A 12,656-nucleotide genomic window follows, 5' to 3' on the forward strand; every position below is an offset into this window, starting at 1 on the left:
TGGTGATGAAGGAGTTTGCGTCATTAACCATAAGATATGACTCAGTGAGTATTAACTATTTTAGTCTGTTGCTTGTCTAGTCTGTGACAGCTCTCCCAGTTTAGGCACAAGTCCCCAGATGCTACTGAGAAGGGCTTTGCAAGGTTGACTGGGCAGAGTATGCCTTTGTCGTTTCCAGTGACTTGGACAATACCAGGTGGCTTATCCAATTTTATTCTTTGACTTTTCTGTAGCAGTTTTATACAACTAAGTGACCTGCTAGGCTATTTCAGAGGGCAGTTAATGGTCAAACACATTGCTCTGGGTCTGGAGTCAAATGTAGGCCAGGTAAGGGTTAAGACAGATTTCCACCCCTGAAAGACTTTACAACAATCCAGTAGTTCCATGGCCATTATAGACTCACGATGTATTCCAGATTTATTAATTAATTGAATTTAAATTCCCCAGCTCCAATTGTAGGTTTTGTGTTCAGGCTTTGAAGTATTAGCTTCGGTCTCTGGATCACTAGCTTATTACACTGGATCACTATAACCCATGTACTTATGAGGAGCAGGTACCCCTCCATGCAACAGAAATTCTTGATTATGTGGATTTTTCATTAGATTTGTTTAGTTACTTCGCCATGATGAGATTCTACATCTGTCAGCCTAAGATAGAAATATATATTAATATGTTTACTCTCATATCTGTTCATTCATGGGATGTGGGCAGCACTGGCTAGAGTTTTGGGTTAAGTATAGGTGGTTCTGCTTGTGTGATTTAATTACATGTGGAGTCAGGTAAACTACAAGCTTGAAATCATCAGAAAAAGCTAGGTATAGAAATGTGCTTGAAGTGCTAATGAGCTTAGCATGTAAGGTGTGAAGGGAACTTGCATTTTTAGATAAATGAAGGGATTGTTTGGATTTCAAAGGGATCTTAGTCTGTTTACAACTAGCCAGATAAGCAAGGCTAAGGTGTGTGTTTATTTTTCCCAAAGGTTACTGACAATACCGGCAACATGAACATTTTTATATTATGTAGTTTCAAAGACATAAAGAACAATAGACTTTATGTATTAAAAAGAGAGGAATATATATAAAGAATGAAAGGCAATGTGGGGAAGGCCATGTAGGATCTAACAAGAGTGTGAGAAATAGCCTTTATGAAGTCTCCAGCCATTTGTGCATAAGTCTGCTATTTAATGTAACTGAAGTTGGAGGAAAGCCATTTGGAATTCCACTGTCAAGCGGGTACTGTGTTAACTTGCTGGGTTTTGTTTTAAATCTAAAATCGATTTTGGACAGTTGCCTTAAAAGGTGTGCGTAACAGGTCAGTTAGGAATTTTAGGATTTGTTGTAGTAGTAATTGTAGTCATGTGTATGTGCTTGAAATCTTTTATTTTGTTAATAAATATTTTAATTTTTATTATTAAAAAATCTCTAAAGGAGTTGGTAGACTCATTCCTTCTGAATTCAGTGCACACATCTTGTAATAAATACAAATTGCAAAACTATTGTGATAGCACAACCAAGTTTCCCTTGTGGATTTGGTGCACCTAGCATACATCAATTGCCACGTCATAACAGGTACACACTGCTGCCACTGTGCATCGGTGGTGAAGTGAATGTTTACGGTGGTAGATTGGGTGGCAATGAAGTAGGCTGCTTTGTTCTAGATGGTATTGATGGAGTGTTGTTGAAGCTGCATCTAGGCAAGCGGAGAATATTCCATCACACTCCTGACTTGTGCCTTGTAGATGGTGGATAGGCATTGTTTGTGTGTGTGTGTGTGTGTGTTGGGGGAGGGGGGGGAGGAGTTGCAAATGCTGCTAAACATTATGCCATCATCCCCAATTCTGAACTTTTGATGGAGGGAAGATCACTAGGACACTATCCTGTGGAACTCCTGCAGTGACATCCTTGGATTTAGACGATTGACGTCCAACAACCACAACTATTTCCTTTGTGCTAGGTGTGACTAGGTGGGTCTGGAGTCAAATGTAGGCCAGGTAAAGGTTAAGACAGATTTCCACCCCTGAAAGACTTTACAACAATCCAGTAGTTCCATGGCCATTATAGACTTGCGATGTACTTTCCTCCTGATTCCCACTGACATCAGATGTGCTTGAGCTCTGTGATGCCACATTCTGTCAAATGCAGCCTTGATGTCAAAGGCAGTCACTTTCAACTCACCTTGAATTCAGCTCTTTTATCCGTGGCTGTAATGATGTCAGCAGCTGGGTGGCCCTTGTGGAATCCAAATTGAGCCTCAGTGAGCAAGCTGAGCAAGTGGCACTTGATATCATCATCGATGGTCCCTTCCATTACTTTGCTGATGATCAAGAGTAAACTGATGGGGTGGTAATTGGCCAGGTTGGGTTTGTCCTGCTTTTTGTGGACAGGACATTCCCTAAGCAATTTTCCACATTGCTGGATAGGTGACTGTGCTGCAGCTGCACTGGAACAGCTTGGCTAGGTCTGGAGCACAAGTCTTCAGTACTATTGTTGGAATACAGTCATCACCCATGCTTTTTGCAATATCCAGTGTCTTCAGCCATTTCTTGGTATCACGTGGAGTTAACTGAATTGGCTGAAGACTGACATCTGTGGTGCTGGAGACCTCAGGAAGAGACCAAGATGGATTGTCCACCTGCCACTTCTGGCTGAAGATGGTTGCAAATGCTTCAGCTTCTGAAAATGCTTCTTAAACATTTAACTGGGCCTATAGGTATCAAAGGATGTTACTGATGGTGATGTAATCAGAAATGGCATTTCTGCCCCAGAGTGGCAAACTACAGGTCATAATTATTTCTTCACACCAATGAATTCAAAATTTAGTTGTGCGATTTTCAACAGTAAATATCATGTTCTTTCAAAAGGGTTGAAGTGAAAAAGCCAAATGTTGATCATGACAAGGAGATAAAGTTATCCTGCTCATTGCAAATTGACGCTACTTATGAAAAATGTAATGCAAAAAGTATTAGAAAGAAGTGAGACCCAGGTCTTCTGATTCATATGGTCATTTCTATCATATTGACCAGTGTTTGTGTTTTATATATAAAAACAGCACATGTACAATTTTTTTTATACATACACTATCTTGAATTTTTTCTTTACATCAGAATTTTCTTAAAGAAAAAAACAAATCAGTTACCAAAAATGTACATAATTTTAATATGTGGGTACAGTTTTACAAACCAAGATAGAAAGTATTTTTTCTGTACAGTGCGATATTCTTTTCTCCACCAGGCTTACTCTCCTACACTTTTACGGGAGGGGATTTTGCTACACGTCACTTAGTAAGCCGTTCCATGAATTTCTTCAGAAACAGGTACTGCAGAGAGTTTCTTGTCATCTTCCTCTCCCCCACTCCAGCCTTACAGATATACTCAATTTCAGTAGTTTATTTCCATGATACTTAAGCCCCAGATTTCTGTTCAAGCACTATGTGCTCTGCACTTTGTGCTTTTTTGTACCCGCACCTTTCTAAAGCAAAATTTCATATGGAAATATTACCTTTGGAATGAGCCAAAGTTCATGCAAAGTTGAAGATTTGCATTGAGTAGAAATTATAATCCATACCTTTTTTAAAAAAATATAAATCATTGGATGGAAAAACTGAAAACTGTTTTGTTGGATTAAGTTCAGAAATGCTTTGGGGTGATGAATTTTCAAAGTTGTGATGCTAGTATCTGAAGCTTCTCAGTTTAACCTTGTCCTCTGAGTGAATTTTGATGGCTCCACCCTCCTATACTACAATCGTTGGTTCAGCTGTTCTTCTCTAGTAATAACTTTTATTCTCAACCAGTTGAGTTGTGTTAGTGAATGGTAGAAGCCAACAACTGAATTGCAAATGCATTTTCGAAGAATGCAGGAACGATTACTTTGTCTTTCTATTACAAAGGTATTACTTTCACTGGGTAGTCTGAATTCATGCAGAGCACTGAATGTGGCAGACACATACGATAAACTACCATGTTTTCTGTCTCAATAATTGATAGAACTTTGAATCAGAAGACTGAGAGATGCTGTTTTTTTCCCCCGAATTAACCAAAGAAACAACTATAAGCATACAATGTAGAAAAAAATACAGTAGCAACACAAGGCCACTCTTCAACACAGTAGTCTTTCTGAACCACCATTTTCTCCCCAGCACACATACAAACTTCAATAGCTCGCTTTACAATCTAGAATATGCATTAAAAATGACAAGTAAAGACCTATCTGAAAATCATTTTGCACTCTCTTGCTGCAATACAGGTCAAAATATTTCTCTTCTGACTTTGTAAAACTGTTCATTTTATTGATATGCCAAGGCACATATTCTGGTTTCTGGCTCCTGATCATTATTCAATAACCCATCCTGGAAACTGCACTTGTTTGGACAAGTTCAGGCTTGGCTATGATGCCACGTGTGGTTGAGTAGCTTGCGTGCAGGTTCATATATCAAAAATGTTTACATGGAGAGCTATCATACCTCAACAAGTCAGTGATTTCCAAGCATGAGGAGAAAAAAATGGTTACAGTAATTCCTTGGGTTCTTTAGTTTTAAGAGCATCAATATGAAACATTAATGAAAATAATTAAAAATAAATGTTCATAGAGTGCTATATGTATATATACACAACTGTATATATTTATATATATTTATAAAAAATATATATGTAAAAAAACACAGCCATGGCGCAGCTGCTGGGAGAGTAACAGTTTCAGTAACAACATGACCTCCTATGAGCCTCAATCATTGGCAATAACTAACAGAACTGCATGGAAGTTTACAAATTGTGCTGGATCTCTCTTCAGGTTACAAGGTCTATGGCACATTAATTAAATGCACATCAACTGAAGTACTGTTGTTGAGCACAGATGATCAATAATTCAGCCTTCCTGGTCTCCTCTTGAAGAGAATAGGATGGGATGGGATGGAGGGAGATTGGAAAAATATACCAGCATCTCTCAGCTTTTTAATGCTGAAAAATATTTTTTCTAACAGTGAATAAACATACATTAAGAGCAACCCGTTAAGTACATGAGGAAGTGGTCAACTAAGAAGCCCATTCCATAGGACAATCAGTAAACCCAAGGCTATTTTCCTTCAAAACCGTAACATTCCTTTGGAGAACAGCAGACAGAATCTGGGGCGGGCCACGTGGTGAGCAGAGACACATTTCTTTTATTTCAGGAGATTCCAGCATTAATAATATGGGTTTGCATTCTTCTGTGGCTGTGAATCTGTTGAATCAAAATAACGAACACGAGTGGATATGACTCAAATATCAACAAATCAACTCTCAGAAACAGTTTCAGGCTAGACCCAATGTCAGAAGAAAAGAAACCTTGCCCAAGAAAACTTATGTGCAACTGTTCAACTAATTTATTCAATCAGTTTGGTTTCATTTCTAGGGATAAAACACTACTCTCAACCCTCCAACCCTCTCCCAAAGGAAGATATAACATTTATTACAAAGGCAAAATACTGCAGATGCTGGAAGTCTGAAATTTAAATAAAAAATGTTGCAAATGCTCAGCATGTCACAGAGCATCTTAACATTTATTAGTACTATGGCATTAAGTTATAGGCTGGTGTCTGCAAATTTCCAGCTGGCAATGGTTTCATATCCATTTTTATCAAGACAGGTACTAAAGAAAGGAAAAGAGTACATAAGCAGATATCTTGAGAACGTCTCATGCACCCATCAATACTGGTACAGAATGACAGAAAACAAAGAGAAAATAATCCCTAGTTTCTTCTTAAAAGCTGAAATTTTCATTGACAGGAAAACCTAACTCACTTAGAAAACTAGGCAGGGAATGAAAAACACACAAAAATTCAAAACTGGTTTTGTTATAAGGGATTCCTGTTGTATGAACTCTGCACTGAATTGTCTTAAAGAGCTTGGAACAAATGCATCTCAAAAGTGGTTAATTAAGCAATTAAACCATGTAAGCACACAAGCAGTTCTGGTCACCACACTTTAGGAAGGACTTAATTTTTATTACACAAACTAGGTTGTATTCCATGGAATTTAGAAGCTTAAAGAGTGATTTGATGGTAGTTTTCATGGTATTAAGGGGAACAGATATGGTAGATAGAGAGGAAACAATTTCTACTGGTTGGGGAACCCATAATTAGGATGCAGTGTCTAAAAATTAGAGCCACATCTTTCAAGAGTAAAACTAGGAAACGCATCTATATATAAAGGGTCATGGGACATAGGGCTAGAAGCAGAAGTAGGCCTTCAGCCCTTTGAGCTGGCTCTGCCATTCGACAAGATCATGGCTGATCTGATTGTAGTCTTAACTCAACTTTCCTGTCTGCTCCCCATAGTCCTTGATTCCCTTGTCTATCAAAAATCTATCTAATTCAGCCTTGACTAAGTTCAATGACCTAGCCTCCACTGCTTTCTGGGGAAGATTTTCCAGACTAATGACCCTCAGAAAATTTATTTCCTTATCTCTGTCTTAACAGGGAGACCTCTTATTTTTAAACTGTGTCCCCTAGTCCCACAAGAGGAAACATCCGCTTGGTATCCACCCTATCAAGTCCCCTCGAGATCCTAGATGTTTCAATAAGATCACTGCTCATTTTTCTAAACTTGAACGAGTAAAGGCCAAACCTGTTCATTTTTTCTTCATAGGATAAGCCCTTCAACCCAGGAATAAGTTAGGCGAACTCTGAATTGCTTCTAACACAATTATATCCTTTCTTAAATAAGGAGGCCAAAACTGTACACAGTACTTCAGATGAGGTCTCACTAAAACTTCACTACTTCTATATTCCATTCCCTTTGCAATAAATGCCAACATTCCATCTGCCTTTCTAATCACTTGCTGTACCTGCAAACTAACTTTTTGTGATTCATGTAACAGAACATCCAGATCCCTCTGTACTGAGTTCTGCAATCTGTCTTCATTTAATAGTATACTGCTTTTCTATTCTTCCTGCCAAAATGGACAAGTTCATATTTTCCAACATTAAACCCCATCTGCCAAATTTTTGCACATTCACTTAACCTATCTATATCCCTTTGTAGACACTTTACTTCCTCTTGCAACTTACTTTCCTACCTATCATGATGTCAATCGCAAATTTAGCTATCATACATTTGGTCCCTTTAGCCACATCATTGCTATAGGTTTTAAGTAGGTGAGGCCCCAGCACTGATCCCTGTGGCACTCCATTAGTTACAGCTTGCCATTTAAATGGTCCATTTGGCCTTACTCTTTTCTTCCTGTTAACTATCCAATCCTTTATCCATGCTAATATGTTAACCCCTATACTATGTGCGCTTATTTTGTGTAGTAACCTTTGGTGTGGCACCTTTTCAATTGCCTTTTGGAAATCCAAGTATACCACATCTACAGTTTCTTTTTATCCACCTAGCCTGTTACTTCCTCAAATAAATCTAATAAATTAGGTGAACACAATTTTCCTTTCATAAAATGACACTGATTCAGCCTGATCCCATCATGATTTCCTAAGAATCCTGCTATAACTTCCTCAATAATGGATTCCAGCAATTACTTTATGACAGGTATTAGACTAACTAGCCTATAGTTTATGCTTTCTTGTCTCCCTCCTTTCTTGAATAAATATCTAAAAGTTTGGAACTCTCTTCCCCAAATGGCAATTGATGTTCAATCAATTGTTGATTTTAAATCTGATATTAAAAGGCTTTAGTTAACCAAAGGTATTAAGGGATCTGGGGAAATGACAGGCATAAGCAGCTAGATCACAGTTCAATGATCTCATTGAATGGCAAACAGACTCGGGAGGCTAAATGGCCTAGTCCTGAGCCTATGTTCCTGTATGAGGAAAGGTGGGAACACTGTTAAGGTACTGCACAGGGGCTGTGGGTCATTTGACTAGCAACATTCAATGCTGTCATTACGTGGAAAAACTCAGCAGGTCTGGCAGCATCGGCGGAGAAGAAAAAAGTTGACGTTTCGAGTCCTCATGACCCTTCAACAGAACTGAGTGAAATTAGGAGAGGGGTGAAATATAAGCTGGTTTAAGGTGGGGGGGGTGGAGAGAGAGAGAGAGAGAGAGAGAGAGAAGTGGGGGGGGCGTGGTGGTTGTCGGGACAAGCAAGCAGTGATAGGAGCAGATAATCAAAAGATGTCACAGACAAAAGAACAAAGAGGTGTTGAAGGTGGTGATATTATCTAAACGAATGTGCTAAATTTTAAATTTTAGCACATTCGTTTAGTTAATATCACCACCTTCAACACCTCTTTGTTCTTTTGTCCGTGACATCTTTTGATTATCTGCTCCTATCACTGCTTGCTTGTCCCTACAACCACCAACCCCCCCCATCCCGACTTCTCTCCCCCCCATCTTAAATTTCACCCCTCTCCTAATTTCACTCAGTTCTGTTGAAGGGTCATGAGGACTCGAAATGTCAACTCTTTTCTTCTCCGCCGATGCTGCCAGACCTGCTGAGTTTTTCCAGGTAATTCTGTTTTTGTTTTGGATTTCCAGCATCCGCAGTTTTTTTGTTTTTATTTAATGCTGTCATGCTCTACTTGTCCGCCAATATGATAAGCACAGCTAAACAAGCGGAAGCACATTAACCTTACTTGAAAGCTGCTGTTGCAATTGTCTGACCAGTGCTGCCGTCTGCTGCTGCTGCTGTGTCTGCTGCATTCCTTGTCTCTGGAACTGAAAAATGAAAAGTAATTAAAACATGTTGATTTTTTCCCTATGCCTTACTTTTAGAATAGGAAAACAATTTAGGACATGTTGATTATCTTGGCCTCATATTTCCTTTCTCACCATAACCAAGAATTCAATTTTTCTCTCACAAAAGCTTGCAGCTCAGCTGCCTTAATAAAATGATAATCCTTCATTGTTAGTCACAACAGTGTCAACAGGCTTTTTGATCATGGGAACACAATGTCATCAACACACACACATTTTCCAGCCGGTGTCAACAATGATCAATTGTGGATGATTTGTTGTCTTAGCCAAGGCATGTCAAGAGGAATAGCAATGCCCTAACTAGCATTGTAGCTGAGATTAATAAAATCAGCACAGGCCAATGTTTGAACCTACAATGACTCTGGTTCTGCTTGTAGTTAGGAACAGATTCTGTTGGGAGTTGGAAGGCAAAAAAGGAAAACCCAATTCAATGATTTCTTAGCCATCACTGTATTCCCCACCAGGATGGTCTGAGGGCCCTTAGCTTCTTCCTCGAACAGAGGCCCGAACAATCCCCATTCACCACTACTCTCCTCCGTCCGGCTGAACTTGTTCTCACACTGAACAATTTCTCCTTTAACTCCTCTCACTTCCTCCAAATAAAAGATGTGGCTATGGGTACCCGCATGGGCCCCAGCTATGCCTGTCTCTTTATGGAGTATGTGGAACATTCCTTGTTCCAGTCCTACTCCAGCCCCCTCCCACAACTCTTTCTCCAGTACATCGTTCATTACTTCGGTGCAGCTTCATGCTCTCGTCGGGACTTGGAAAAATTTATTAATTTTGCTTCCAATCTCCACCCCTCCATCATTGTCACATGGTCCATCTCTGACACTTCCCTTCCCTTCCTTGACCCCTCTGTCTCAATTTCTGGTGAAAGACTGTCCACCAATATCCATTACAAGCCTACTGACTCCCACAGCTACCTCGACTACAGCTCCTCACACCCCGATTCCTGTAAGGACTCCATCCCATTCTCAGTTCCTTGCCTCCGTCGCATCTGTTCTGATGATGCTACCTTTAAAAACAGTTCCTCTGACATGTCTTCCTTCTTCCTTAACCGAGGTTTTCCACCCACAATCGTTGACAGGGCCCTCAACCGTGTCCGGCCCATCTCCCGCACATCCACCCTCACGCCTTCTTCTCCCTCCCAGAACCATGATAGGGTCCCCTTTGTCCTCATTTATCACCCCACCAGCCTCCATATTCAAAGGATCATCCTCCGCCATTTCCGCCAACTCCAGCATGATGCCACCACCAAACACATCTTCCCTTCACCTTCCCCCACCCCCGGCGGCATTCCGTAGGGATCGTTCCTTCCGGGACATCCTGGTCCACTCCTCCATCACCCCCTACTCCTCAACCCCCACCTATGGCACCTCACCATGCCCACGCAAAAGATGCAACACCTGCCCCTTCACTTCCTCTCTCCTCACCCAAGGGCCCAAACACTCCTTTCAAGTGAAGCAGCATTTCACTTGCATTTCCCCTTAGTCTACTGCATTCGTTGCTCCCAATGCGGTCTCCTCTACATTGGAGAGACCAAACGTAAACTGGGCGACCGCTTTGCAGAACGCCTGCGGTCTGTCCACAAGAATGACCCAAACCTCCCTGTCGCTTGCCATTTTAACACTCCACCCTGCTCTCTTGCCCACATGTCTGTCGTTGGCTTGCTGCATTGTTCCAGTGAAGCCCAACACAAACTGGAGGAACAGCACCTCATTTTCCGACTAGGCACTTTACAGCCTTCCGGACTGAATATTGAATTCAAAAACTTTAGATCTTGAACTCCCTCCTCCATCCCCACCCCCTTTCCATTTCTTCCCCCTTTTTGTTTTTTCCAATAATTTATATAGATTTTTCTTTTCCCACCTATTTCCATTATTTTTAAATCTATATCTTTTATGCCATTAGTCTTTCCACCCCACCCCCAGTAGAGATGTACCTTTGAGTGTCCTGCCATCCTTTCTTAATTAGCACATTCGTTTAGATAATATCACCACCTTCAACACCTCTTTGCTCTTTTGTCTGTGACATCTTTATCTGCTCCTATCACTGCTTGCTTGTCCCTACAACCACACCCCATCCCACCTTAAACCAGCTTATATTTCACCGCTCTCCTAAAATTCACTCAGTTCGGTTGAAGAGTCATGAGGACTCGAAACGTCAACTCTTCTCCGCCGATGCTACCAGACCTGCTGAGTTTTTCCAGGTAATTCTGTTTTTGTTTTGGATTTCCAGCATCCGCAGTTTTTTTGTTTTTATCCCTGTATTGATTAATTCAATTTGAGTAATAAACAATCATAGCATATGGCATTGCACCTCTTCTGAAAATAGAGGGCAATTTGCTTCAATATCATAACTAGGGTAAACTAGAGCTTACCATGGACTGCTGAGGTGGGATGGCCTGCATTCCCAGTGTCTGTGGTTGGGGTTGAGCCTGTTGCTGTTGCTGCTGCACCTGTTGTTGTTGTTGCTGTTGCTGTTGTTGTTGTTGTTGCTGCTGCTGCTGCTGTTGTTGTTGCTGCTGCTGCTGCTGCTGTTGCTGTACCTGCTGCTGCTGCATTCCAATTCAAGAATTTTCTTTTTAGTGAGAGCATGCCCAACAGTGTAGGAAAAGCTTTCCCTGGGATTCTATTCCAGTATATTCTGTGGGGTGGAGGTGGTGGGTGAAGAGTAAATCTAATCTAGAATGATCTGAATTTAACTGGTAATTCAAGAGTTTTAACTTTGAGTAGCCAAAAACTTATTTTTAAAAAAGAGCAAATGCAAGGACAAAGAGGTGGGCGGGAGGATTTTCAAGATGGTTAGAAAATAAGTGGGTCAAGACAACAATATGATAATAGACTGGTGGCTAACATAAATGGGTATCCAAAAGGCCTTCAATAGGCATGTCAAAAAAATGGTTATCAGAGGAGCAGTGGGGCCAATTAGGAATAAAATTGGAGATCAACTGGTGGAGGCAGAAGGTGCTAAATGAGTACTTTGCACTAGTGTTTACCAAGCAATGGTAAATGAGGAAGATGTCAGAAACTGGATGAGATAAAAATAGATAAAGAGGAGGTTCTAGAAAGGCTGTCAATATTCACAGTGAATAAATCACCCAGTCCAAATATAATGCATCCAAGGTTGGTGAAGGAAATAAGGGTAGAAATTGCAGAGGTGCTTGCCTGACTGAACATCCTTAGACAGCACAGGACCAGAAATTCCCACCTGAAGCCAACAGATCTCTGGCTGGTCAGTCAAATTTTCTGTCCCATCTGCAACGATTCCTGCCATAGGGCAGACCGGAAAATCCCAGTCAGTGGTGATGCCAGGAGACTGAGGATCTCAAATTACACCCTTATTTTAAAAGAAGGGAGAAGGATAAACCTGTCAGAGGCTAGGAATTCTGTGGTGAGTAACTCACCCCTGACTCCTCGAAACCAGTCCACCGTCTACAATGCACAGGTCAGGAGTGTGATGGAATACTCTCCACTTGCCTGGATGAGTGCAGCTCCAACAACACTTGTGATGCCTGACACCATTCAAGTCAAAGCAGCTGGTTTAAACATTCATTCCCGGTGCACAACGGCAGCAGTGTGTGCTATCTATAAGATGCATTGCAGTAACTCACCAAGCCTCCTACTGCAGCATCTTTCAAATCTGCAACCTCTAACACCGAGATAAGCAAGGGCAAAGGATGCATGGGAACACCACCACCTGCAGATTCTCATCCAGGTCACATACTACACTGGCTTGGAACTATACTGCTGTTCCTTCATTGTTGCTGGAACAAATGCCATGAAATCCCTCCCTTACAGCACTGTGGGTGTACCTATAACACATGGACCACGGACCATTGCGTTATTGAAGACAATTAGGGATGGACAATAAACAATGATCACGTTCACATTTTAATGTGGGTGGTAGGGGAGTTTTTAGAAACAATAATCAAAAAAATTTGCACCCATTTGAACAAGTATGGACTAATA

At 40.9% G+C, this 12,656-nt stretch overlaps 1 protein-coding gene across 8 annotated transcripts in view; it reads right to left on the bottom strand.

The window, feature by feature from the left end:
• Nucleotides 1-2,991: 2,991 nt before the first annotated feature.
• Nucleotides 2,992-12,656, bottom strand: part of med12 (mediator complex subunit 12) — a 205,234-nt gene continuing 195,569 nt past the window's right edge. For 5 of the 8 annotated variants that reach the window (XM_041195237.1, XM_041195236.1, XM_041195242.1 and 2 more), the window contains 3 exons: nucleotides 11,066-11,242; nucleotides 8,562-8,643; nucleotides 2,992-5,213 (listed from right to left, as the gene is read on the bottom strand). In XM_041195237.1, coding sequence (XP_041051171.1) covers nucleotides 5,176-5,213; nucleotides 8,562-8,643; nucleotides 11,066-11,242 — 297 coding nt within the window. In that variant the 3' untranslated portion in view covers nucleotides 2,992-5,175. Of the gene's footprint in view, nucleotides 5,214-8,561; nucleotides 8,644-11,065; nucleotides 11,332-12,656 lie in introns of those variants that run through there. The other 3 variants (XM_041195243.1, XM_041195238.1, XM_041195239.1) reach the window with 2 other exon arrangements.

The sequence above is a fragment of the Carcharodon carcharias genome, chromosome 9 (assembly GCF_017639515.1).
Source record: "Carcharodon carcharias isolate sCarCar2 chromosome 9, sCarCar2.pri, whole genome shotgun sequence".
In the NCBI taxonomy this organism is placed as follows: Eukaryota; Metazoa; Chordata; class Chondrichthyes; order Lamniformes; family Lamnidae; genus Carcharodon; species Carcharodon carcharias.